At 47.7% G+C, this 27667-nt stretch overlaps 3 protein-coding genes across 7 annotated transcripts in view; 2 read left to right on the top strand and 1 right to left on the bottom strand.

Annotated features, from left to right (window-relative positions):
- Positions 1–27667, top strand: part of LOC140119779 (uncharacterized) — a 654457-nt gene that overhangs the window by 199665 nt on the left and 427125 nt on the right. The window lies entirely within an intron of this gene.
- LOC140119822 (uncharacterized) overlaps positions 1–27667 on the top strand; it is a 661039-nt gene that overhangs the window by 118886 nt on the left and 514486 nt on the right. The window lies entirely within an intron of this gene.
- The window catches only part of LOC140119781 (uncharacterized), a 69223-nt gene that overhangs the window by 5566 nt on the left and 35990 nt on the right, over positions 1–27667 (bottom strand). Inside the window, exons 1-3 of one of the 5 annotated variants that reach the window (XM_072139137.1) lie at positions 21800–22330; positions 21359–21416; positions 14956–19931 (exon numbers count right to left, since the gene is read on the bottom strand). In XM_072139137.1, coding sequence (XP_071995238.1) covers positions 17971–19931; positions 21359–21416; positions 21800–22171 — 2391 coding nt within the window. In that variant the 5' untranslated portion in view covers positions 22172–22330 and the 3' untranslated portion in view covers positions 14956–17970. Of the gene's footprint in view, positions 1–789; positions 2282–2408; positions 2524–14955; positions 19932–21358; positions 21417–21799; positions 22331–27667 lie in introns of those variants that run through there. The other 4 variants (XM_072139136.1, XM_072139138.1, XM_072139135.1 and 1 more) reach the window with 4 other exon arrangements.

Below are 27667 nucleotides of genomic sequence, written 5' to 3' on the forward strand. Positions count from 1 at the left end.
GTGTAATGAAGAAAATAGAAACACTTAAAGTCACATAATTAAAAATGAGAATTATTCTTTCATCAAAAATGTCAAAAAGACGACAGAAACAAGTCTATGTGATTAATAACATTCATAAAACACAGCAGCATAGAGCGGGACGTTGTGCACTGGAGACATTGGGGGTCATTTACTAAGGGCCCGATTCGCGTTTTCCCGACGTGTTACCCGAATATTTCCGATTTGCGCCGCTTGTACATGAATTGCCCCGGGTTTTTGGCGCACGCGATCGGATTGTGGCGCATCGGGGCCGGCATGCGCGCGACAGAAATCGGGGGGGCGTGGCCGAACGAGAACCCGACGTATTCGGAAAAACCGCCGCATTTAAAAACCGAAAATGTGTCGCTTGGGGAGCGCTCACCTTCACCTTCTATGGGATGGTGCATTCCGGGGCGTTAAGATTATTTTCGGCGCTGCAGCGCCACCTGGTGGACGGCGGAGGAACTACCATCTTAAATCCCAGCCGGACCCGAATCCTGTGCAGAGAACGCGCCGCTGGATCGCGAATGGGCCGGGTAAGTAAATGTGCCCCATTTTGTCCCAAGGTCCCTGAAGTGGGTTTGATTGTTATATTCTTAGTCTAGGATATATATTTGGGTAAATCGCAGTGTAGAAGAAGGGACTCAGACCATCTGAGGCTCAACCTGTCACACTCATCAGTGAACACATAGACACACTCTCCACTGAGGTAAGTAGAAGCTCCATAACATCAATCTATAGAGGATTTACAGGAATCTCAGCTCAATCTACCTGATGATCCAGTGGGACGTTCTCCTCCGGCTCCTCTTTAATATCTTGGGAATCTTCAGGACTGGGACATCTCTCTGGTTCCATTTTAATATCTTGGGAATCTCCAGGACTGGGACATCTCTCTGGTTCCTGTGTAATATCCCGGGAATCTCCAGGACTGGGACATCTCTCTGGTTCCTCTTTAATATCTCGGGAATCTCCAGGACTGGGACATCTCTCTGGTTCCTGTGTAATATCCCGGGAATCTCCAGGACTGGGACATCTCTCTGGTTCCTCTTTAATATCCCGGGAATCTCCAGGACTGGGACCTCTCTCTGGTTCCTTTTTAATATCTCGGGAATCTTCAGGACTGGGACATCTCTCTGGTTCCTTTTTAATATCTCGGGAATCTCCAGGACTGGGACATCTCTCTGGTTCCTTTTTAATATCTCGGGAATCTCCAGGACTGGGACATCTCTCTGGTTCCTCTTTAATATCTCGGGAATCTTCAGGACTGGGACATCTCTCTGGTTCCTGTGTAATATCTCGGGAATCTTCAGGACTGGGACATCTCTCTGGTTCCTGTGTAATATCCCGGGAATCTCCAGGACTGGGACATCTCTCTGGTTCCTGTGTAATATCCCGGGAATCTCCAGGACTGGGACATCTCTCTGGTGGATTTCTCTGACTGGATCCATCTATAGGGAATATACACAGTGACTGATACATTGTCTATATGTGATGATGAGATGATGGAGGAGGTGACCTCACACCTGCTCTGTCCTCTATAATCAGGAAGGTCTCCTCTTACCTGGTGATGTGAGGGGCTGGTGGTCCTCCATCATGATGTCCTTGTACTGGTCCTTGTGTCCTTCTATATACTCCCACTCCTCCATGGAGAAATAGACAGTGACGTCCTGACACCTTATAGGAACCTGACACCCACAATGACACAGTCATCACCCAGACCCCTCCCTTGTGTTATTGTACAATGTCCCAGCATTCCCGGCAGCGCTCACCTCTCCGCTCAGCAGCTCAGTGATCCTGGAGGTAAGTTCTAGGATCTTCTGCTCATGTATCAGTGAATGAGGTGGAGGCTCGGTGATGGGGCTCTGGGTCCATCCTCCTGACACACGGGGGGTCACACACTCACCAGACGACTTCTTCACTACTGTGTAATCCTGTGTATGGGGAGACACTGATCACTACATAGATCCTAAGAATCCTTCACCTCTCCAGTCATTTCCCGCTGTTATTCCTAGAGATAAGAGCCGTGTCCTGGGAGACTCTCACCTCTCCGGTTATCAAGGAGATCATCTCCAGGGTGAGCTCCAGGATCCGGGCAGATATGTAGTTGCTGTCTGTCTCCATCATACAAGTATGAAATGATCTAGTAGCCAGTATATTACATATAGTATATAGTATAATACTATATCAGCATCTAGGTGTAATGTTTCTGACCACGTTACATCATATCCCACCTACACAGCTTCATCACCGGTCACTGCTGGGTCTCTCTCTATGTACAGAGGCCGGTGGTGCACATCAGACACCAGTAACGCACTACACATCCCGGATTACTGCAATCTAATCCGTAGTCCCTGTCCCATATCTCCCGGCCACCTCCTCTGATCACTTACCTCTTATCTCCTCCACTCTATCCCCTAGTCATGTGACCCTGGGAGTGTGAGGTCCCTGTACGGGCAGCGGCAGGGTGTATATGTGCATAGAGGAGGACTGGTGGATGGAGGACCTGTGATGGTGTCATAGATCATGTGATCAGTGTAGGAGGGCATTGGTATGAGGGGGAGGTCTCTCCAGGACAGGTCGCCTCCCAGATTCCTCCATCATGGAGAGTGATATAGAGGAGGATAAAAGCCTCTTCCCTCGGTGTCTCTATAGCATCAGTGACCCCATCCCCTCACATCTCATAGACCTCTCCCCGGCAGTAAAGAAACCTTCCCTGGATCCATCCAGTGCTGCTAACTACTGACCAGTTTCTAATCTCCCTTTCATCCCCAAACTCCTTGAACACCTTGTCTATTCTCTATAACCCGCTATCTCTCGGATTACTTTCTTGGTCCCCTAAAATCTGCTCCTCATTCTTCTGGACCTCTCGGCAGCATTTGATACTCTGGACCACCGGGTCTTCCTGAGGGGCTTCGATCCATTGGCCTGAAGGACACTGCATTCTCTCTGACCACACTCTCACTGTCTCCTTCTCTGGATCTCTCTCTCCTCCTCTTCCTATCAGTGTCAGGTTCCTCAGGGCTCGGTCCTATGTCCTCTTCTCTTCTCCCTCTATACTGCTGCCATCGGACAGACCATCAGCAGATTTGGTTTCCAGTGTCGTCTCTCCACTGATGATACCCAGCTATATATTTCTACATGTAACATCAACCCTACCTTACTGCAGAACACCAGTGACTATCTCTCTGCTGTCTCGAACATCATGTACTTTCTCTTCCTGAAACTTAAAGAGGACCTATCAACCCGAATATAATCTATCTAGGAGCACTTACTCAAGTAAGCAGTTCGCTAGCCCTTCCCCAGGTGTAGCAGTGTTAAATTGCTATCTTTATCTGAACATACGATAAGCTAGGAAACACTGTAGTACATGGCCCTCAGAATGCCAGACCAAGCTTATGGTCGTCGGTCCGAGGGGCTCCCATCTCCTTAGCTTCTCCCCCCGACTGCCCCTCCCGCACCCTGTGCTGCCGGTGACTGACAGCAGTCACCACCTCCTCGGACCACCCCCACATGAATATGCCAGACCGCTTTAAGCTTGGTCCGGCATTCTGAGGGCCATGTCCTGCAGTGTTTCCTAGCTAATCGGTATGTTCTGATAAAGCTAGCAATTTAACATTGCTACTCCTGGGGTAGGGAGCCTTCATCCTAGATAGATTATTCAGGTGACAGGTCCTCCTTAACCCCTTATCACCAACTGTTGTCTTTGTGGGAAAACTCTTTAAGCTGAAAACAAGTCCTGGTGATAGGGCCTAACTTGCTGAGCCCCACAGATCGCGAAAACGAGGGGTCAGACAGACTCCTCGTCGCTCCATGAGAGTAATGGAACACGATTCTGTGCAAGCGGAAGGGAGAGAGTTGTGACCTGAAGAATTGGCGTTCCTTAACGTGTACTACAAGATCCTGCCAAAGGTCCTAGCAAACAGACTGAAGGTCGTCATAGGGAAGATCATCCACCCGGACCAGACCTGCGGCATTCCAGGCCGCAGGATGGCAGACAGTTTAGTCTTAATGAGAGACATGGTGCATTACATCAGAAGCCGCCACATCCGCGCAGCCCAGGTCAGCCTTGATCTGGAGAAGGCCTTCGACCAAGTCTCGCATGAATTCATGGGTAAAGTACTGCACAAGCTTGGTTTGGGGAAAATGTTTTGTACCTATGTTAACCTGATGTATTCTGATATTTGCAGCACGGTGTTGGTGATCGGCTGGAAGACAAACCCCTTTCCTGTCCTTTCAGGGGTTAGACAAGGCTGTCCTCTTTCACCTCTTCTCTTTGTTTGTGTTATTGAGCTGTTCGCAGAATGAATCCGGCCGAGAGGAGAGATCAGAGGGATCACCGCACCGGGACCAGGACACGCCGAGGTCAAGTGCTCCCTCTACATGGACGACGTGAACACCTTCTGCGCTGACCAGCGTTCGGTGATGGAGCTCGCCTAAACAGTGAGCCAGTAAACCAAAGGATTGGACTGTGGGCCCTCAGACAGCTTACCCTCATGGGGAAAGCATTGGTCCTGCGTAACGAGGTGCTGCCTTGTGCTACACTACACGGCACAGGCATGGCCGCCCACGACCAAAGTCAACAAGGCCATTACCAGGACTGTGTTTAAGTTTGTTTGGGGTTCAAAGAGTCAAAAGGTCAGTCATGTACATGGAGCCTCGGAAAAGGGGTAAGGGCATCCCCGACATCCCCACTTTTCTTTGGATTTCTTTTGTCTGTGACATAGTCTGAAGAACTCTGCGAACACCAAGGGAGTCTGCCGGAAAGTCCATGTCCCGCTTTTTCCTTCTTCCACTGAGGCTTGGTTGGGACAAGTGGAACAGCTCCTTCCCTTACAACTGGGATCCTCCCTGGTACTATGCCAGGGCGGTGAAATTTATGAGGGATCAACATCTGGAGGGACTGAAGCCGGATCTGTGGAAGCCCAAAACTATCCACAAACTCATCAGAGTCAAGCATATTGTGGAGTGAGTTCCGGGGCTGACCACCAGCACCATGGACACCGTGTGGTCCAACATGTCGTGTGAAAGGCTTAACAACTGGCATCTGTCATGGATGGCCATCCAGGGGGCCTCCCCACCCTGTCATTTATGGATCACAAACTGCTTCTTTCTGTGCCCAGGAACACCAGGACGTGCCTTGCTGCACTTTATGCTTTGTTCCAAGGCACCCACATGGTTGGGGGCCATCCAGGATGCCTGGCGTCTTATGAACTACCTCAAAGATGTCTTGTGGTATGCCAGGATTCACAATACACGGAGAAACTTTGTCCATCCTGGACTGTCACTGGCTAGTCTTGAGCCAGCTCAGAGACTACGCCTCCCTTGACAGCAGAGTGGACATAGAAGAAGACGACTGACAAGATTCTTCTTCATTTTTCTCTTGTGGACTTTGCATTTTTGTTTTACTGTAAATATGGACTGTATTTAGGGAGTTAAGGGACCTGCCTCTTTCTTCACAGATTGAGGCATCCAGGAAGAAGAAGACTTACCATCCCCCCCCACCTCCCTCGTGTGTATGTGATTTTTCAATAAAGCTACTTACCCCCTTCCCCTTAGAATGCTAGAGTAGCACTTATTCTGCCATAGTGTTAGGATAGGTGCTAGGAGTCTATCTTAATTTATTGTGTGCTTTGTACAAAGCCCCTGCTGCGTCATGGCACACACTGGGGGTCATTTACTAAGGGCCCGATTCGTGTTTTCCCAACGTGTTACCCGAATATTTCAGATTTGCGACGATTGTACCTGAATTGCCCCGGGATTTTGGCGCACGCGATCGGATTGTGGCGCATCGGCGCTGGCATGCACGCGACGGAAATCGGGGGGCGTGGCCGAACAAAAACCCGACGTATTCGGAAAAACCGCCGCATTTAAAAACCGAAAATGTGTCGCTTGGGAAGCGCTTACCTTCATCTGGTCCAGCTTGGTGTATTCCGGCGCATTCAGATGATTTTCAGCGCAGCAGCACCACCTGGTGGACGGCGGAGGAACTACCTTCATAACTCCCGTCCGGACCCGAATCCTGTTCAGAGAACGCACCACTGGATCGCGAATGGGCCGGGTAAGTAAATCTGCCCCCTGTCTGTAAGTTTTACTGTGCATCTGTGAATAAAGGCTCGGTGAGAGTAATGGAGCAGACAGCCGCGCATGACCGTTCTGCTCCATTAATCTGTATGGAGATGACGGGGATCGCCGAATGCCTAACTTGTCTTTGTGGGAATACCCCTGTCTGGGCACATGGCGGACCCACCACATGTGGATGTAATCTGCTGTCCGGGCACATGGCGGACCCCCCATATGTGGATGTAACCTGCTGTCGGGGCACATGGCCGGACCCCCCATATGTGGATGTAACCCGCTGTCTGGGCACATGGCGGACCCCCCACATGTGGATGTAACCCGCTGTCTGGGCACATGGCGGACCCCCACATGTGGATGTAACCCGCTGTCCGGGCACATGGCGGACCCCCCATATGTGGATGTAACCCGCTATCTGGGCACATGGCGGACACCCCACATATGGATGTAACCCGCTGTCCGGGCACATGGCGGACCCCCCATATGTGGATGTAACCCGCTGTCCGGGCACATGGCGGACCCACCACATGTGGATGTAACCTGCTGTCCGGGCACATGGCGGACCCCCCATATGTGGGTGTAACCTGTTGTCTGGGCACATGGCGGACCCCCCACATGTGGATGTAACCCGCTGTCCGGGCACATGGCGGACCCACCACTTGTGGATGTAACCTGCTGTCCGGGCACATGGCGGACCCCCACATGTGGATGTAACCCGCTGTCTGGGCACATGGCGGACCCCCCACATGTGGATGTAACCCGCTGTCCGGGCACATGGCGGACCCCCACATGTGGATGTAACCCGCTGTCCGGGCACATGGCGGACCCCCCACATGTGGATGTAACCTGCTGTCCGGGCACATGGCGGACCCCCCACATGTGGATGTAACCTGCTGTCTGGGCACATGGCGGACCCACCACATGTGGATGTAACCCGCTGTCTGGACACATGGCGGACCCCCGACATGTGGGTGTAACCCGCTGTCAGGTCACATGGTGGACCCCCCACATGTGGATGTAACCTGCTGTCCGGGCACATGGCGAAGCGCGGAAGGGGAGGAGCCATTGAGCTTTTGTAGGGCAGAATAGTTTTCAGGTGACAGGACATGTTTGTAGAATTTTTATCTCCCCAAACTTATACACAATACTATCTGTACTCCTACCCCCACCCCTCCTGTATTGGGACACCAAAATAGAGTCGAAGAGACAACATGGCTGCTCTTGAAATAAGGTTACATGAACTGTCTTTTATTATTTCAACGATGGATGGAGCCAAATCTACAAAGCGTATCCTCATGTAACAATCTGTTAAGTTTGGCATATTCTGGGCTGCGTCCATCTCCCCCAGCCTCCTCCTATAGTGCCCTGTCCTCCAGCCTCCTCCTCCTATAGTGCTCTGTCCTCCAACCTCCTCCTATAGTGCCCTGTCCTCCAGCCTCCTCCTATAGTGCCCTGTCCTCCAGCCTCCTCCTATAGTCCCCTGTCCTCCAGCCTCCTCCTATAGTGCCCTGTCCTCCAGCCTCCTCCTATAGTGCCCTGTCCCCCAGCCTCCTCCTATAGTGCCCTGTCCTCCAGCCTCCTCCTATAGTGCCCTGTCCTCCAGCCTCCTCCTATAGTGCCCTGTCCTCCAGCCTCCTCCTATAGTGCCCTGTCCTCCAGCCTCCTCCTATAGTCCCCTGTCCTCCAGCCTCCTCCTATAGTGCCCTGTCCTCCAGCCTCCTCCTATAGTGCCCTGTCCCCCAGCCTCCTCCTATAGTGCCCTGTCCTCCAGCCTCCTCCTATAGTTCTCTGTCCTCCAGGCTCCTCCTATAGTGCCCTGTCCTCCAGCCGCCTCCTATAGTGCCCTGTCCTCCAGCCTCCTCCTATAGTGCCCTGTCCTCCAGCCGCCTCCTATAGTTCTCTGTCCTCCAGGCTCCTCCTATAGTGCCCTGTCCTCCAGCCGCCTCCTATAGTGCCCTGTCCTCCAGCCTCCTCCTTCTATAGTGCCCTGTCCTCCAGCCTCCTCCTATAGTCCCCTGTCCTCCAGCCTCCTCCTCCTACAGTGTCCTGTTCCCCAGCCTCCTCCTATAGTGCCCTGTCCTCCAGCCTCCTCCTATAGTCCCCTGTCCTCCAGCCTCCTCCTATAGTGCTCTGTCCTCCAGCCTCCTCTTATAGCCCCCTGTCCTCCAGCCTCCTCCTATAGTCCCCTGTCCTCCAGCCTCCTCCTATAGTGCCCTGTCCTCCAGCCTCCTCCTATAGTCCCCTGTCCTCCAGCCTCCTCCTATAGTGCCCTGTCCTCCAGCCTCCTCCTATAGTGCCCTGCCCTCCAGCCTCCTCCTAAAGTATCCTGTTCCCCAGCCTCCTCCTATAGTCCCCTGTCCTCCAGCCTCCTCCTATAGTGCCCTGTCCTCCAGCCTCCTCCTATAGTGCCCTGTCCTCCAGCCTCCTCCTATAGTGCCCTGTCCCCCAGCCTCCTTCTATAGTGCCCTGTCCTCCAGCCTCATCCTATAGTGCCCTGTCCTCCAGCCTCCTCCTATAGTGCTCTGTCCTCCAGCCTCCTCTTAAAGCCCCCTGTCCTCCAGCCTCCTCCTATAGTGCCCTGTCCTCCAGCCTCCTCCTATAGTCCCCTGTTCCCCAGCCTCCTCCTATAGTCCCCTGTCCTCCAGCCTCCTCCTATAGTGCCCTGTCCTCCAGCCTCCTCCTATAGTGCCCTGTCCTCCAGCCTCCTCCTATAGTATCCTGTTCTCCAGCCTCCTCCTATAGTCCCCTGTCCTCCAGCCTCCTCCTATAGTGCCCTGTCTCCAGCCTCCTCCTATAGTGCCCTGTCCTCCAGCCTCCTCCTATAGTCCCGTCTTCCAGCCTCCTCCTATAGTCCCCTGTCCTCCAGCCTCCTCCTATAGTCCCCTGTCCTCCAGCCTCCTCCTCCTATAGTGTCCTGTCCCCCTGCCTCCTCCTATAGTGCCCTGTCCTCCAGCCTCCTCCTATAGTGTCCTGTCCTCCAGGCTCCTCCTATAGTCCCCTGTCCCCCAGCCTCCTCCTATAGTCCCCTGTCCTCCAGCCTCCTCCTATAGTGCCCTGTCCTTCAGCCTCCTCCTATAGTGCCCTGTCCCCCAGCCTCCTCCTATAGTGCCCTGTCCTCCAGCCTCCTCCTATAGTGCCCTGTCCCCCAGCCTCCTCCTATAGTCCCCTGTCCTCCAGCCTCCTCCTATAGTGCCCTGTCCTTCAGCCTCCTCCTATAGTGCCCTGTCCCCCAGCCTCCTCCTATAGTGCCCTGTCCTCCAGCCTCCTCCTATAGTGCCCTGTCCCCCAGCCTCCTCCTATAGTGCCCTGTCCTCCAGCCTCCTCCTATAGTGCCCTTCCTATGACCCCCTGGGTGGGTATTAAATTAAAAAAAACTCTGTTACTTACCTGCAGACAAAAATTATGACTGACAGAACACAGAACGTTATCCACTAGTCATGTGACCCTCAGAGTGTGATGTCACGGAGGGGCGGGACCACGGCAGGATGTAGAGAGGCGAAGATAGTTATAGTTCTATATCTGGACGATCTGAACAGGAGCTAATCCAACACAGGGATTTTACAATTACCATTCTCAGACAACTAGGCCGGATCATAGATTGGAAAAAGTCAAATCTGAATCCCAGCAAGATTATTACATTCCCCGGTGGCCTCCATTAATGAGATCTGTAGGGCAGCAACATGGTCTAGCCAGTTAACATTTGTAAAGCCCTATAGGTTACACCTACAGAACACGAAAGAGTTGGCTTTCGGTAGAAAAGTGTTACAAGCTGTTGTCCCTTCCCGTTATGTCTCCAAGTGGGGCCGTCATGGGGGACGCATATGACAGCCCGTATATAATCCCACCCACATCTATTATTACTGTACTTTACTGGGTAATTGTGTGTGATTTATCATGCAATAAATGAGTTGCATCCGCTGCCGGTGTAGTTACTGGAGGGTAAAGGCGGGGGGGGGGGGGGTATTTAACTTCTCTGCTTCCTGTCCCTACAGAGGTCAAGGGGTCATCCTCCAAGTGGGGCCGTCATGGTGGACTAATGGAAACCTAATTAACGGTGAGAACAATTCCCATTTTTTATTTATAATATTATATTATTTTTATTCTCTGGGTCGCCACGATTACGGAGATTCCTCATTTATATAGAATTCTTTCATTTCTTTTCCTCAATACAAGTAATTTGGAGAAAATCGTGTTCATTTTAACGTTCTCCGTCTTTTCATACGCATAATTTTTTTATTTTTCTTCTGACAAATCTGGTTAAGGGAAACCTACCACTTCCAACATGGTCGTTTTGACCTAAACATATCTTTTCCTTGGGGTATTTAAGCTGATGCTGGAGGTGGTCTTGTTAGGGCAGATAAATCCGCAGTTTCGGCAAAAAAAAAAACATTTTTACACTAATCAAATGACCCCATTCGGCGCACCATGACGATCGGCGAGACGTCACCAAACTTTCGTAAAGCACTGGCGCATGCGCACTGTATCTTAATTTTGCAGGGGCGTCCGCTTTGTATTGCGCCCGTGCGCAGTGCGCATGCGCCAGTGTTTTGCGAGAACTCGGTGACATCACCGATAACTGGTAAAAAAAAAACAAAAACACATGCGTTTTCTACGATATGAAAACACACAACTTAAAACGGCCTAAAAACGCCACGTGTTTCATCACCCTTAGAGTGGTGTCACACGTTAGTGTTTGGGACCCGTTTTTGGCCAGTTTTTAAGCAGTCCGTCAAAAAGCATCAGTTTTTGACCGTTTTTGTCTGGTTTTTCCAATTATCTTTATTAAAGATGAAAAAAAACAGTCAAAAACCTATGCGTTTTAAAAAAAACGAATACTTTTTTTTTGAACAGACGATTAAAAACGGGTTCAAAGCGCTTCATGTGCCATCACTCTAACAGGGGAAAAAATTTGAAAAATGTCCGACAGTGGTCTTTTATGACCTCATGAGGGACGTACAAAAAGAAGATTAATAAATATTTCGAAAATTATAATGACATTTCCCTATATAATAAAAAAAAATCCCCTGCTACACTACAAAAAGCATCGCCATGGCCGCCATACTTTTGTATTAAAGTTGAATTTGTATGTAAGTCGAAAATGTATATTTTATAATTGTAGATCCAGACAAATCTTTTTTTTGCCCCAGTGACAATTAGAGTTTCCAAAATTTTTACTGTAATGGGACCAAGGATTATGAATAAAGCTTCATTACAGACACCTTACAGCTGATCATTGCAGCCTGGGACTATAGTAACATCCAGAGAGGTCACCAGAGGTCACAGGGGGCAGAGGGGTCCGTCTGTAACTAGGGGTTGTCTGTAAGTCAGGTGTTCTTAAGTAAGGGACTGCCTGTATATATCAAAATGAACGAAACAAAATAGGGAATTCATTAATAATGTTCATTTAAAAATTTTAATTTGAAAAAAAAAAAAGTACTATTCTTTTTTCCACTTTTAACCCGAAATAAAAATGAAAAAAAAAAATGTTTGAACTTTTATAGAGCTGGTTAAAAAGGTAATGTGTCCTGAAAAAAACACAGCAAAAAAGTTTAAGGTAGCATGCAAAAAAAAAAAAAAAGTTATGGCACTTAAACTGGCGCAAACGAAAATTTGCTAAAAATGGTGACATTTTTGCGGCTTTTATTTTTATTTATTTTAATGTTTTAATGCCCCCATGTAGTATACAGCCAGCTATCCCCCATGTAGTATACAGCCAGCCTGCCCCCCATGTAGTATACAGCCAGCTATCCCCCATGTAGTATACAGCCAGCCTGCCCCCATGTAGTATACAGCCAGCCTGCCCCCCATGTAGTATACAGCCAGCTATCCCCCATGTAGTATACAGCCAGCCAGCCCCCCATGTAGTATACAGCCAGCCAGCCCCTAGTAGTATACAGCCAGCCTGCCCCCATGTAGTATACAGCCAGCTATCCCCCATGTAGTATACAGCCAGCCTGCCCCCATGTAGTATACAGCCTGCCCCCCCAGCACTTAATAAAAAAAAGAAACTTATATACCCACCCTCCGATGTCTGCGCGGCTCCCGGATGTCGTCGCGTCCCATCTTCTTTCTTCCCCGCGGCTCCTCTTCTTTCTTCTGTCATGGACTCGCCCATGTTTTCTTCCAGCAGGCGCATACTATGAGGCGGCCGCTGCTGACGTCACAGTATGCGCTGGCCAGGAAGATAACATGGCCGCTTCCATGACAGAAGAAAGAAGAAGAGCCGCGTGGAGCATCGGGACGCAGGAGGGTGAGTATATAAGTTTATATTTTTAATAGACTCGTGTATAATCTGAGGTGACGTTTTGCGGCTTACTCGGCTTATACACGAGTCTATACGGTATACAAACTTTAACTTGAACCAGTGATGCTCTGATAACTGGTGTCTGGGCCCAAAGCCACCTGACGACGAGAGATCCAGAAATGTGAACTGCAGGGTGCACTGATAACAACTGAAAGATAACATTATTATTATGCCTATTGGCAGTTCTCCAAGATCGCCAATTACAATACTCATGGGGCTTTCCGTTTCGCCTACAAGTCCGTCAGACGGGCAGGATATTTACTATTTGCCATCCGGATGACCTCTTGGCCCTCACCCCCCAGTCGAAATACAGGACTGGCCATAGATGGGACTTACCACAAGAACCACATAGAGGACCACGCAGCTGTAATATGAGCCACAGAGGGGAAGGCTCCCCAGAGCAAGGCCCACGACCTGAGGGCAACTGGTTCAAAAGTTTTGTGACAGCCCTGTATACTCCCCCTGGAGTGGTTATAACCCCCACCACCTCCCCTGGTGCATAAACCCTCATGTTAAAACCGGCCTCGCCAGTCAGCAAAATTCTCTTACAGGGACCTCTAGTGCCCAAACATAAGCGGGTATGATGCCATTCCGAGGGAGTGAGGGGGAACCTCAAATATGGACCAACTTAATTACCTGTTCATTTTTTTCCAGGGTTTCGTCTGTGATGTCAGCCCTAACCAAATGTGTTGCTTTTGTTCCAATGCCTACAATTTATATCACTTACTGAGGTTTATGTTCAATAAGGGGTGGGAATGGGGGAAGGACTGGAGGGTAGTCCCCTTTGTAGAAAGCCCGCTTCCCGTTGGGGTGCTTCTGACTTTTCTGACCAGAGTAATAGGTGGTTAGACTTTCCTGGACCTTGACCCCACAAGTTGCCTTGTCTTTAGTGTCTGTTCAGTCCTCGCTTTCCTCACACGTCCTCAGTGTTACCTGTTCCCCTTGTGCCCACCTCATACCACCCAGTGTTTCCCCAATGGCTCCCATAATGTGCTAAACTCTCTTAATGTGAGGGGACTGAATGTTCCCCAGAAACGTAACCAGATATTCATAAACTGAAGGCTGATGTTCTTTTCCGACAGGAGACCCACTTCCGAACTGACCCCTCACAGATACATTCCCTACAGTATGCCATACATGCATACTCTTATTATTTCGCTGCCCATCAGTTCTATAGTTGTATCGACATGTTCTGGCTGAGCCACCATCGACCCCGCACTATGGTCAGACCACACCCCTATCTCAGTAACCCTGAACGTACCGGGTCCGTTTTCTAGTCCACGACCCTATCACTATCTCTGACAGGAACACTTTGACATTTAGCGCCAATCCTCAGACATGACCCCAGACCAAATTCAGGCTAAAATGAATGCATATATAGGAGAAACGATTCTTTCGTGGGCGAGCAGGATAGGGGGGTCCGAACAAGGACATCACCGAACGAGAGCTCTCAGAGGTGATAAAACTAATCCTGGCAGGCAAATCCCGAGGACCCGACGGGTTCACACGCCGTTTTTATAAAATTCTCAGACAGGAATTAGTCCCCTTCCTCACCAGGGTCTTTAACAGGCTTTCTTCATGCACCACCTTTACACCCTGTCCCTTAAAGAACTTCATGTCAGTTATCCCCAAAGCAGAAAAAGATAACACGGTGTGCGCCAACACAGAAGCTTGGGACACCACTAACAAGACCTTGATGTTGATCTCCAGGTCCAAAACTGCAATCAGCCACCCTGCCTACTGTCAGTGGACATGGAAAAGGCCTTCGACCGCGTGCACATCGGATTCCTATGGGCGGCTCTGGACCAAATGGGGATGGGTCCTCAGAACTAACGGGATCTCCTCCACACCATTCCCAGTCAAGAATAGAACTCGCCAGGGTTGCCCCCTTTCTCCACTCCTGCACATTACGGTTATGGGACACCTGGCTGTAGCCCTGCGTGGGAACCGCAGTGTGCATGGGCTATGCAGACGACCTGCTCTTGTATGTGTCACAGTCTCGGGTCTCCTTTCCATCTATCTTGTCAGAATTTACTTGATTTGGCCTCCTCAGTAAATTTAAAGTTAATTTGTCCAAATCAGAGGCCCTAAACATTTCCCTCGCTGAGGTGGAGGCATCCCACCTGGCGTCCCAATTCCCCTACAAATGGCAGAGATCACATATTTGCTACTTAGGGTTAGATATCTCTGCAGATCTCTTAACGTTCTCAAAATGGATGTAATTCCCCGATTTCTATACCTATACCCAACACTACCGAACCACCCCCTGGTCTCTTCACTAGCCTTCGCTCAGCCTTCCGTGTCCTGTGGGTGTCCTGAGAGACAGATCTTACCCATCCCTACCTTCAGACTATCCTGTGGCTGCAGCCGGCTCTACGACCTGAGGGGTTCACACACTCTCTCTTACCGGGACTCCCTGGTCAGACTAAAGGGCCTCTTACCCCGTTATTTAACAACCCCCAGAATGGGGAGGAGATTCCTATGCTGGAAGATAGAATCAGTTCAAAAAAGGCAAAATCACCACAACAATATCTTTCTTTAAAAATGTTTTTGCTTTATATATTTCATTCAAAAAATCCAAGAATACATCATATGGAAAAATACATGATATTCGTCATTCCCTTCTGAGGATATACCTCTTCATAGTGTCCTTTGTTATTCAATACGGGTTGTATCAACACAATTCCCTTAGAGTTTCACTGTACCGTGGCTTGTAGAGATGGTTCACAGGTAGTTTTAGCACAAGGTAAGTTTCATTCCATCAGTCACTTCTTTAGCAGAGACGGCGCTCGCATGATTTCTTGCGCCGTTTCTGAGGTCACGCCTCCTTCCTCAGACATGCGCATCTCTGTTTCTCCTTCACAATTATACACATATCGCCGGAAGTGTGTCTACATGTAAGTATACTTCTATATACATTCTTCATTTATCTATATTTACAAAAATTCACAAAAATCTTGGCTGCAAAAAAGTTTCACAATAAACATTAAAAAATTCTTACGAAGAAAATTAATTTTTGTACGAAGAAAGATCTTCCTGTTTAGAAGAAGACATTCCCTCACACAAATAAAAGGAGGCGGATGGCAGTCGTATGCATTATTTTAATTCAAAGAAATATATTAAAATTACATTCTTCGTTTATTCCGTTAGGGGTTAAAGTTTAAAATGTATAAATCCAGTGGACTTCTCGTTGGAGTAGGCGTCTTTTCATACTCTCTTTATCATTAGCTTCTACCTCTTCTAAAATGGTCCATTTTAGTTCTGATACATTATGTCTATATTCGAAAAAATGTTTGGCTAATGAAGTTTTTAATGATATTTCTTTCCTCTCTTTTGTGTTATATTTTGAGTCAAGTTTTTCTCATAATTCTTTAGAGCTGATCTATGTTCATTTATTCGATAGCAGTTACCTGTATGGGAGAGGTGGTGAGCGGAGATATCGTGCCCATCGCGGACAGCTTGCGAGCCTCCAACCCAAGCTCCCCTCTGTCCTGGTTGGAATACCAACAGCTAGTGTCCTATGTCAGCTCTGACTCTGATTCTAGATTTGGGGCATCCCATGTCCTAGTGGCCGTCCTCAGGCTCCCATCCCCCCTGCCCATGTGATATCCCAGCTGTATGCTATCCTACTCACTGACTCCTCTCGGGGGGGAACCCAGGGTTTGTGGCGGCCTGGGAGACAGAACTGTCGGCTTCCCTTACCGAAGCAGAGTGGGAAAAAGCCTTTTTATTCTCCACAAACTGCCCCTACCCTGCAGTGCACAGGAGAAATTATAAGATTCTATCACAGGTGCCCCTCACGCTTCACAGGATCTATCCAGAAGTCTTGTAAACTTGTTGAAGTTGCGGTGTGGTGGTGGGTTCCATTCTGCATTTCTGGTGGAGTTGCTCGGCGATACAGGTTTTTTTGGCGAATGGTGTTTGACACCTACAGCAGGGTTTCTGGGAAGACCTTCCAGTTTAGCCCACAGGTTGCTCTTCTCTCGGTGATTCCGGGCTCCATCTCCCCCATTAAAAAGAACCTCCTTCACCACTTTCTCACAGCAGGGAGGACGGTGATTGCTTGACACTGGAAAAGCCCCCACCCAGCTACTACGGTGGAGTGGATACAAGAGCTCTAATTTATGCGCAGAATGGAGGAGCTGGTGGCCAATGACTCACCAGATCCGGGCAAAACAACTATGGGAGGAATATCAGTTGACTCCGGCCTTTCAGGATCTCTTTACCTAAAACTACGGGGAAGTATGGTTATGATCAGTTGGCGGAGTACGTCCGAGCGATGATTTGGAGGCCACTCTATATCCCCCTCCTTCCCTGCCCTCGTTTTGTCCTCGTTTTGTCTGTTTCTTTTCCCCCCATCCGTCTTTAGTTATCTTACCAGTGGAAGAGGGAGAGGGAAAGAGCGGAGGAGGTCGTGGTGCACTCAATTTGAGAACTTGCTACTAAAACTATAAACCTTCTAAAATTTGGAAAAAAATAAGCAAATGTAAAAAATTTTGGTATGACTTTTTGTCTAAAAAAATAGAACATTTGAAAGGTAGAAAATTTTTATTCTTTTTCACATTTTATTCTAAATTGTTGAATTTGTACCACAAAAAAACCTGACCAATCAGCAGAATTATACTACGAATATAAACTACAAATGTTTTACGGGAAAACAAATCTCAAAATCATTAAGATAAGTATAAATGTTATAAGTTATTACGACACGAAGAGACTCTGGTCAGATAAAAAAAAAACGGGCTGAGCCTTTACGTGCAAACTGGCTGTGTCCGTACGGGGGTTAAGAAACTTGTCTTCGTGGAAATAGCAGTTATAAGCTGCCCTCACTTCCCATGATGCTCTGTGTTCTTTCATGAACTGACTTCAGTAAGAAGTAACACAGAGGTAACTAAAATAAATCGGCAAATCCAGGGAGATTTTGAGAAGTGAATCCCCGGATTTCTGCACAGTCTGTACATGCAGGAATATATAGCGCTAGCATGGCATCTTTCATCACATGGAGGAGTATATAATAATTAGTAGAACCAGAAGGGGAATAGTTACATGAAGCTTTGTGCTGTGTGAACACTAAGGCTTCACAGCTTCCCTGTGGTGTAGATAGTGTCTGGGGAGCAGAAGGCGGGGGAGGGGCTGCAGAGAAGGGAGATTGCTACTCAAGATGTGTCATACAGAGAGAGACATAGAAAGTTCTGCAGAATCACATACTAGAATGGAGGAGATAAGGGAAATCTACCTCACTATTCTTTACAGGAGACTTATGCATCCACTTATCTGCACAGACGCAAGGCTCTCCTGCTAGCTACACACAGAGAGCATCGTGTGACCTCCGCCTCCCTCCAGAGTGAGCAGGGAGCAACCCCTTTCCCTTCCAGCAAACAAAATCCATCTAGTTTCTTGTGTGATTACTCTACGGTCTTTCCAAGATAAGCAGCACCGATAGTGAGGGGGATGGAAAAGAAACGGCTGGACATTGGTAACGAAGGTATAAGGTAAAGCTGCTCCACATCACAGGAAGAGCTACTGATTTGTGCAAAAATGGTTTTATTAGAGTTTGCGCTTTAAGATTTCATTTATAAAGAAGAAAATGGGTTTTCCTTTCGAGCTTTCAATGGATCTTCTTCATGTCGGAAACATGTCCTACATTTTGAAATCTTCTCCCCCGCTTGATTTATCTGATGAATCATCAGGCTTTCTCTTCTGGTAAAACCTTTTCCACATTTAGTACATGAAAATGGCTTCTCCCCTGTGTGAGTTTTCAAATGTGCCGTAAGACCGCTTTTATATGGAAAACGTTTTCCGCATTCTGAGCATGGAAACGGCTTCTCCCCTGTGTGAGTTCTCTGATGTTTAACAAGTACTGATCTGCAGCTGAACCATTTACCACATTCTGAACATGAAATCTGACTCTCCCCTGTGTGAGACCTCTGATGTTTAACAAGTAGTGATCTGCAGCTGAAAGATTTAGCACATTCTGAACATGAAAATGGCTTCTCCGTTGTGTGAGTTTTCGAATGTGCTGCAAGACTGCCTTTTTGTGTAAAACATTTCCCACATACTGAACATGAAAACGGCTTCGCCCCTGTGTGAATTCTCTGATGTTGAACAAGTTCTGATTTGAAGTTGAAACATTTCCCGCATTCGGAACATGAAAACGGCTTCTCCCCTGTGTGAGTTCTCTGATGTAGAAAAAGTTCTGATTTGAAGTAGAAACAATTCCCGCATTCTGAACATGAAAATGGCTTCTCCCCTGTGTGAATTCTCTGATGTTGAAGAAGTTGTGATTTGAATTTGAAACATTTCCCGCATGCTGAACATGAAAATGGCTTCTCCCCTGTGTGAATTCTCTGATGTTGAAGAAGTTGTGATTTGAATATGAAACATTTCCCGCATTCTGAACATGAAAATGGCTTCTCCCCTATGTGAGACCACTGATGTTCAACAAGTAGTGATCTGCCGCTGAAGCATTTACCACATTCTGAACATGAAAATGGCTTCTCCCCCGTGTGAATTCTCTGATGTTTAACAAGTAGTGATCTGCCGCTGAAGCATTTACCACATTCCGAACATGAAAACGGCTTCTCCCCTGTATGAATTCTCTGATGTTGAACAAGTTCTGATTTGAAGTTGAAACATTTAGCACATTCTGAACATGAAATTGGCTTCTCCCCTGTGTGAGTTCTCTGATGTAGAACAAGTTGTGATTTGCGACTGAAACATTTACCACATTCTGAACATGAAATTGGCTTCTCCCCTGTGTGAATTCTCTGATGTTCAACAAGTTGTGATTTGCGACTGAAACATTTACCACATTCTGAACATGAAATTTGTTTCTCCCCTGTGTGAATTCTCTGATGTTCAACAAGTTGTGATTTGCGACTGAAACATTTACCACATTGTAAACAAGAAAACGGCTTCTCCCCTGTGTGAATTCTCTGATGTTGAACAAGTTTTGACTTGCAGGGGAAACATTTCCCACATTCTGAACATGGAAATGGCTTCTCCCTTGTGTGAACCTTCTGATGTTCAACAAGTATTGACTTCTGGATGAAACATTTCCCACATTTTGAACATTGAAAAGGCGTCTCCCTTGTGTGAGTTTTCAAATGTTCCGTAAGACCTCTTTTATATGGAAAACGTTTCCCGCATTCTGAACACGGAAACGGCTTCTCCCCTGTGTGAGTTCTCTGATGTTCAACAAGTTTTGATTTAAAGTTGAAGCATTTACCGCATTCTGAACATGAAAATGGCTTCTCCCCTGTGTGAGTTCTCTGATGTTGAACAAGTTTTGACTTGCAGAGGAAACATTTCCCACATTCTGAACATGGAAATGGCTTCTCCGTTGTGTGAGTTCTCTGATGTTCAACAAGTTTTGACTTCTGGATGAAACATTTCCCACATTCTGAACAAGAAAAGGGCGTTTCCCTTGTAGGACAGTTTTCATGTTGTCCTGTTTTGCCAACTACTGATTCATTATCGTCCACTTCATGGCAGGAAGATGAAGGAAGAGGTGGATGGACACTATTCCTCTGGTCTTCACCCGAAAAGAAACAACAATACAAAATAATGTATATCAGTACAACAGCTAAGACGTGTATCAGCGTACAGCCGACAGATCAGAGGCCGGTATAGACATATGTACTACGTCATGTGACTGATGACTGATCACGTGACCATTAGACCCATCAAAACTACAGGTCCAGCCATGATGGTAACACGATCAGGGGCAGATGACACCTTGGTCCTTGGTTTCTTTCCAGAATGTTTGAAAGGAAATCTACCACGAGAAATCTACTTATGGAAGGATTCCTCATGGTAGTGTCATTGTCCGGGCAGCAGCTGCATCCCATTTTTCCCTAATTCTTGGATCATCTGCTGCCGAAATAAAGTTTAATCCTCAAATATGCAAATTCATTTCAAAGGCTACTGGGGACGTGGAGTAGCCTCAGACAGCTCAGGGGTGAAGGCAACTCCGCACCCCCAGTAGCCACTACAGACCCGGCCCTACAGACGAATGAAAGCTACTGCGCAAGCCCTCAGGCAGCAGATGTGTCACCGGCAGTGGAGCAGGAGCTACTGCGCTTGCGCAGAACTCAATTGCTGCTGAAGATGCGCTAGAAGAACGGGCTGCAGTGTGTAAAGGCGGGTTTGTATTGTCTACAAAGTCTGAGGCTACTCCACACCCCCAGTAGCCTCTAAAATTAACCCGTATATTTGAGGATTAAACTTACTATCAGCAGCGGCTAAGAATTGGTGAAAAAAGGAATGCGGCTGCGGCCCGGATGGGGAAGATTTCCTTCAACAAGTGGAAGTAAATAATGGAATATTTTATATGGAACATTCAAGTTGATAACCCGGTCCCTTCACCACCCCAGGGCAAAATTATTTCCCTGTCATCTCCTCCCTATCCAACAATCCAAAATGTCCAAGATACGTTCTACTTTGTTAGAGAACTCCATGCCGAGGACCAGATCTGGCAGAAAATAATCTCCATACTTATCACTTGATAACTTATCTACATCTCCACCATTAAAGTATTTGGACACTTTTCAATTAATCTCTCCTGTGAGAGCCTCAGCCTTTCCCTGTTCTGAGCGCGGTGCACCCTGCATATATACACAGCATCAGTCTCTGCTCCAGGTTGTCCATGTGACGTCACGCCCTCTCTCTAACAGTCCATCCGAAATAACAGAGACAACAAGAGGGAGGGAGCAGGATGAGTCATTCCTGCTGCTACAGCTCCACCTATTCTGCAGAGATAGTATAAAAAAGCATAGAGGTTCTGCAAACAGGACAAAAGTAAGTAGCAGGACTGCTGAATCAATCAATGAACATTCAGGGATTATCTACAAGGCAGTAAAGACAATTTATGTAAAATAGTGACTAATCCCTTTAAGATGTAATATCCTCCTGCAATGTATAAGGGAAGAAGAACCCACAAGATACATGAAAGGCTCTTACCCTCCTCTGTCACTGATGAGGGGATTTCCTCTCCGCTCCTCCTTCCACCACAACTTTCCTGTAAAAGATAAGGTAAGTGCCAATGTGTCTTAGAGGTAGAAGGGTCTCCTCCAGTTATGATTACACAGGATCAATATCATCATCCAGAATCCCTACACATTAACATAAAGTTTTTTGGAATTTTGCTGCATAAAATGATTTTAGTTGATCCTGAGTGACATCACTGCTTTCATAATAAAACACCTTATGATTGTTATATTCTTAGTCTAGGAAATATATTTGGGTAAATCGCAGTGTAGAAGACTCCAAGGACTCAGACCGTCTAAGGCTCAACCTGTCACACTCATTAGTGACCACATAGACACACTCTCCTCTGAAGGTAAGTAGAAGCCCCATAACATCAATCTATAGAGGATTCACAGGAATCTCAGCTCCATCTACCTGATGATCCAGTGGGACGTTCTCCTCTGGTTCCTTTTTAATATCTCGGGAATCTTCAGGACTGGGACATCTCTCTGGTTCCTGTGTAATATCTCGGGAATCTCCAGGACTGGGACATCTCTCTGGTTCCTCTTTGATATCTCGGGAATCTCCAGGACTGGGACATCTCTCTGGTTCCTGTGTAATATCTCGGGAATCTCCAGGACTGGGACATCTCTCTGGTTCCTGTGTAATATCTCGGGAATCTCCAGGACTGGGACATCTCTCTGGTTCCTGTGTAATATCTCGGGAATCTCCAGGACTGGGACATCTCTCTGGTGGATTTCTCTGACTGGATCCATCTATAGGAAATATACACAGTGACTGATACATTGTCTATATGTGATGATGAGATGATGGAGGAGTCTAGGTGACCTCACACCTGCTCTGTCCTCTACGAGGATGGTTCAATAAGTACCCGTGTTTGACGACAGAGAGGGTTCCTGAGGGAAGTTGGTGTTATCATCGTGTGCTGCCATCTATCAAACGGCGGCAAAACAAATTGCAGACTGATTGATTGGTTTGGATTTGGCAGCCATTTGAGTAAGACGTGGTTACCGAGGAAATCATTCAAAAAGTCCATGACATGATACCCGCTGATCAAAGAACGAAAGTGCGCGAAGTAGCAGAGGCCGTAGGTGTGTGAACCGGAACGACAATTAATATTTTACATGATAAGTTGGTGATGAAAACATTGTTGGCCCGATGGGTGCCGGCATCACTCACGGTGGACAACAAGCGGGTGTGGCTGGTAACTTGGAAGCAGTGTTTGGAGCAATTTAAGCAAGATAGAGAAGGAATTTTTGCGTCAAGTTGTCACAATTGATGAAACCTGGATTCATTATTACACACCAGAAACTAAGCAACAATCAAAACAATGGATTTCTACCGGTGAATCTGCTCCAAAGAAGGCGAAGATGGTCCCATCGGCCGAAAAGGTCATGGCGATGATTTTTTGGAATGCGAAAGGCATCATCCTCATGGATTTTTTTGAAAAAGGAAGAACGATCACTGGACCATACTACAGTGAGTTATTGGACGGCTTCTACAAAAAATTAAAGGAGACACGGCCGTATTTGGTGAAAAAGAAGGTGGTCACGATAACGCACCAGCACATTCATCCGGAGTTGTCGCCGCCAAACTGCATGAATTGTGTTATGAATTGCTGCTGCTCCCCCTGTATTCACCTGAACCTTCTCCCTACCACTTTTTCTTATTCTCTAACATGAAGAAATGAATTTAGCTAAAGCCAGGAAGTCATCGCCGAGACAGAGGCGTATTTTGGTGAGTTTGTCAAATCCTATTTTTGGAGGGGTTTGCAGGGACGTTGGGAGAAGTGTATCTTTCTAAAAGGGACTATGTTGAAAAATTATAAAAAACTATTGAAAAAATGGTGTATTTATTTCAAACACGGGTACTTATTGAACCATCCTCGTATAATCAGGAAGGTCTCCTCTTACCTGGTGATGTGAGGGGCTGGTGGTCCTCCATCATGATGTCCTTGTACTGGTCCTTGTGTCCTTCTATATACTCCCACTCCTCCATGGAGAAATAGACAGTGACGTCCTGACACCTTATAGGAACCTGACACCCACAATGACACAGTCATCACCCAGACACCTCCCTTGTGTTATTGTACAATGTCCCAGCATTCCCGGCAGCGCTCACCTCTCCGCTCAGCAGCTCAGTGATCCTGGAGGTAAGTTCTAGGATCTTCTGCTCATGTATCAGTGAATGAGGTGGAGGCTCGGTGATGGGGCTCTGGGTCCATCCTCCTGACACACGGGGGGTCACACACTCACCAGACGACTTCTTCACTACTGTGTAATCCTGTGTATGGGGAGACACTGATCACTACATAGATCCTAAGAATCCTTCACCTCTCCAGTCATTTCCCGCTGTTATTCCTAGAGATAAGAGCCATGTCCTGGGAGACTCTCACCTCTCCGGTTATCAAGGAGATCATCTCCAGGGTGAGCTCCAGGATCCTGGCAGATATGTAGTTGCTGTCTGTCTCCATCCTCACTGGGTCTCTGATCATTCTCTTATTTACAAGAAATGTGAAAAAAACAAATTATGAAATGATCTAGTAGCCAGTATATTACATATAGTATAATCCTATATCAGCATCTAGGTGTAATGTTTCTGACCACGTAACATCATATCTCACCTACACAGCTTCATCACCGGTCACTGCTGGGTCTCTCTCCATGTACAGAGGCCGGTGGTGCACATCAGACACCGGTAACGCACTACACATCCCGGATTACTGCAATCTAATCCGTAGTCCCTGTCCCATATCTCCCGGCCACCTCCTCTGATCACTTACCTCTTATCTCCTCCACTCTATCCCCTAGTCATGTGACCCTGGGAGTGTGAGGTCCCTGTACGGGCAGCGGCAGGGTGTATATGTGCATAGGAGGACTGGTGGATGAAGGACCTGTGATGATGTCATAGATCATGTGATCAGTGTAGGAGGGCACTGGTATGAGGGGGAGGTCTCTCCAGGACAGGTCACCTCCCAGATTCCTCCATCATGGAGAGTGATATAGAGGAGGATAACAGCCTCTGCCCTCGGTGTCTCTATAGCATCAGTGACCCCATCCCCTCACATCTCATGTAGTCCCTCTCCCCAGCAGTCACTTCTCTCCTCACTAACATCTAAAACCGCCTTCTCTCCTCTGGTGTTGTCCCCTCTTCCCTGAACCACGGTGCTGTCAGCCCATTACTAGAAACCTTCCCTGGACCCATCCAGTGCTACTAACTACTGACCAGTTTCTAATCTCCCTTTCATCCCCAAACTCCTGGAACACCTTGTCTATTCTCTATAACCTGCTATCTCTCGGATTACTTTCTTGGTCCCCTAAAATCTGCTCCTCATTCTTCCGGACCTCTCGGCAGCTTTTGATGCTCTGGACCACCGGGTCCTCCTGAGGGGCTTCGATCCATTGGCCTGAAGGACACTGCATTCTCTCTGACCGCACTCTCACTGTCTCCTTCTCTGGACCTCTCTCTCCTCCTCTTCCTCTCAGTGTCAGGTTCCTCAGGGCGCAGTCCTAGGTCCTCTTCTCTTCTCCCTCTATACTGCTGCCATCGGACAGACCATCAGCAGATTTGCTTTCCAGTATCATCTCTCCGCTGATGACACCCAGCTATATACTTCTGCACATAACATCACCCCTGCCTTACTCCAGAACACCAGTGACTGTCTCTCTGCTGTCTCCAACATCATGTACTTTCTCTTCCTGAAACTTAAAGAGGACCTGTCAACCCGAATATAATCTATCTAGGAGCACTTACTCAAGTAAGCAGCTCCCTAGCCCTTCCCCAGGTGTAGCAGTGTTAAATTGCTATCTTTATCTGAACATACGATAAGCTAGGAAACACTGTAGTACATGGCCCTCAGAATGCCAGACCAAGCTTATGGTCGTCGGTCCGAGGGGCTCCCATTTCCTTAGCTTCTCCCCGCGACTGCCTCTCTCACAGCAGTCACCACCTCCTCGGACCACCCCCACATGAATATGCCAGACCGCTTTAAGCTTGGTCCGGCGTTCTGAGAGCCATGTCCTGCAGTGTTTCCTAGCTAATCGGTATGTTCTGATAAAGCTAGCAATTTAACATTGCTACTCCTGGGGTAGGGCTACGGAGCCTTCATCCTAGATAGATTAGTCAGGTGACAGGTCCTCCTTAACCCCTTATCACCAACACTTGTCTTTGTGGGAAAATTCTTTAAGCTGAAAACAAGTCCTGGTGATAGGGCCTAACTTGCTGAGACCCCCACAGATCGCGAAAACAAGGGGTCCGACCGACTCCTCGTCGCTCCATGAGAATAATGGAACACGATTCTGTACAAGCGGAACGGAGAGAGTTGTGACCTGAAGAATTGGCTCTCCTTAACGTGTACTACAAGATCCTGGCAAAGGTCCTAGCAAACAGACTGAAGGTCGTCATAGGGAAGATCATCCACCCGGACCAGACCTGCAGCATCCCAGGCCGCAGGATGGCAGACAGTTTAGCCTTAATGAGAGACATGGTGCATTACATCAGAAGCCGCCACATCCGCGCAGCCCAGGTCAGCCTTGATCTGGAGAAGGCCTTCGACCAAGTATCGCATGAATTCATGGGTAAAGTACTGCACAAGCTTGGTTTGGGGAAAATGTTTTGTACCTATGTTATCCTGATGTATTCTGATATTTTCAGCACGCTGTTGGTGATCGGCTGGAAGACAAACCCCTTTCCTGTCCTTTCAGGGGTTAGACAAGGCTGTCCTCTTTCACCTCTTCTCTTTGTTTTTGTTATTGAGCTGTTCGCAGAATGAATCCGGCAGAGAGGAGAGATCAGAGGGATCACCTCACCGGGACCAGGACACGCCGAGGTCAAGTGCTCCCTCTACATGGACGACGTGACCGCCTTCTGCGCTGACCAGCGTTCGGTGATGGAGCTCGCCTAGACGTGTGAGCCAGAAAAACTTCAGATGGAGCAGGTAAACCAAAGGATTGGACTGTGGGCCCTCAGACAGCTTACCCTCATGGGGAAAGCATTGGTCCTGCGTAACGAGGTGCTGCCTTGTGCTACACTACACGGCATAGACATGGCCGCCCATGACCAAAGTCAACAAGGCCATTACCAGGACTGTGTTTAAGTTTGTTTGGGGTTCAAGATGGACAGAGTCAAAAGGTCAGTCATGTACAAGGAGCCCCGCAAGAGGGGTAAGGGCATCACCACTTTGCTTTGGATTTCTTTTGTCTGTGACATAGTCAGAAGAACTCTGCGAACACCAAGGGAGTCTGCCGGAAAGTCCATGTCCCGCTTTTTCCTTCTTCCACTGAGGCTTGGTGGCGACCAGTGGAACAGCTCCTTCCCTTACAACTGGGATCCTCCCTGGTACTATGCCAGGGCGGTGAAATTTATGAGGGATCAACATCTGGAGGGACTGAAGCCGGATCTGTGGAAGCCCAAAACTATCCACAAACTCATCAGAGCCAAGGATATAGTGGAGTGAGTTCCGGGGCTGACCACCAGCACCATGGACACCGTGTGGTCCAACATGTCCTGTGACAACTTACCCCCTTCCCCTTTTCCCTCTCCCCCTCCCATCTGTATCCTGTTGCAGGTAGTTGCATTGATTGAAAAATGTGTGCTTTTTGCTTGCCTGAGCTAGAATGCTAGAGTAGCACTTATTGTGCCATGGTGTTAGGATAGGTGCTAGGAGTGTATCTTAATTTATTGTGTGCTTTGTATTGTCTGCTGCGTCATGGCACACACTGTCTGTAAGTTTTACGGTGCATCTGTGAATAAAGGCTCTTTCAATTAAAAAAAAATGAGAGTAATGGAGCAGACAGCCGCGCATGACCGTTCTGCTCCATTAATCTGTATGGAGATGACGGGAATCGCCGAGTGCCTAACTTGTCTTGTGGGAAAACCCCTTTAATGAGCAGGTTCTATCCTTATCTTATTAGGTTCTTAGAAGTGTCGTAAGTAATTTGCTTTGTAATGTCTAAATTTCAGAAATTCCCCCAAAACTGCAGCTCTTGAACTATAAAAAAAACATAGAAAGAATGTTAACCCTTTAACCCCTTAGTGACCAAGCTCATTTGTGCCTTGATGACCACGGCCTATTTATGAAGACCAGCCGGTGTCACTTTATCCGGTAATAACTTTAGTGGCTTTAACTTTTTTAAGTTTTAAGTTTTTCTGAGTTTGTTTTTAGTGACATGTGCCGTTTGCGTCCTGGATGTGCAGGGTGCGGAGGATTATTGAATACTGGTGCAGGCTCTTCATGAACGTGGCGCCCCTGCACTGCTCAGGAAGCCGCATCATCATTATTTT

Source organism: Engystomops pustulosus, chromosome 2 (assembly GCF_040894005.1).
Source record: "Engystomops pustulosus chromosome 2, aEngPut4.maternal, whole genome shotgun sequence".
NCBI classification, from domain to species: Eukaryota; Metazoa; Chordata; class Amphibia; order Anura; family Leptodactylidae; genus Engystomops; species Engystomops pustulosus.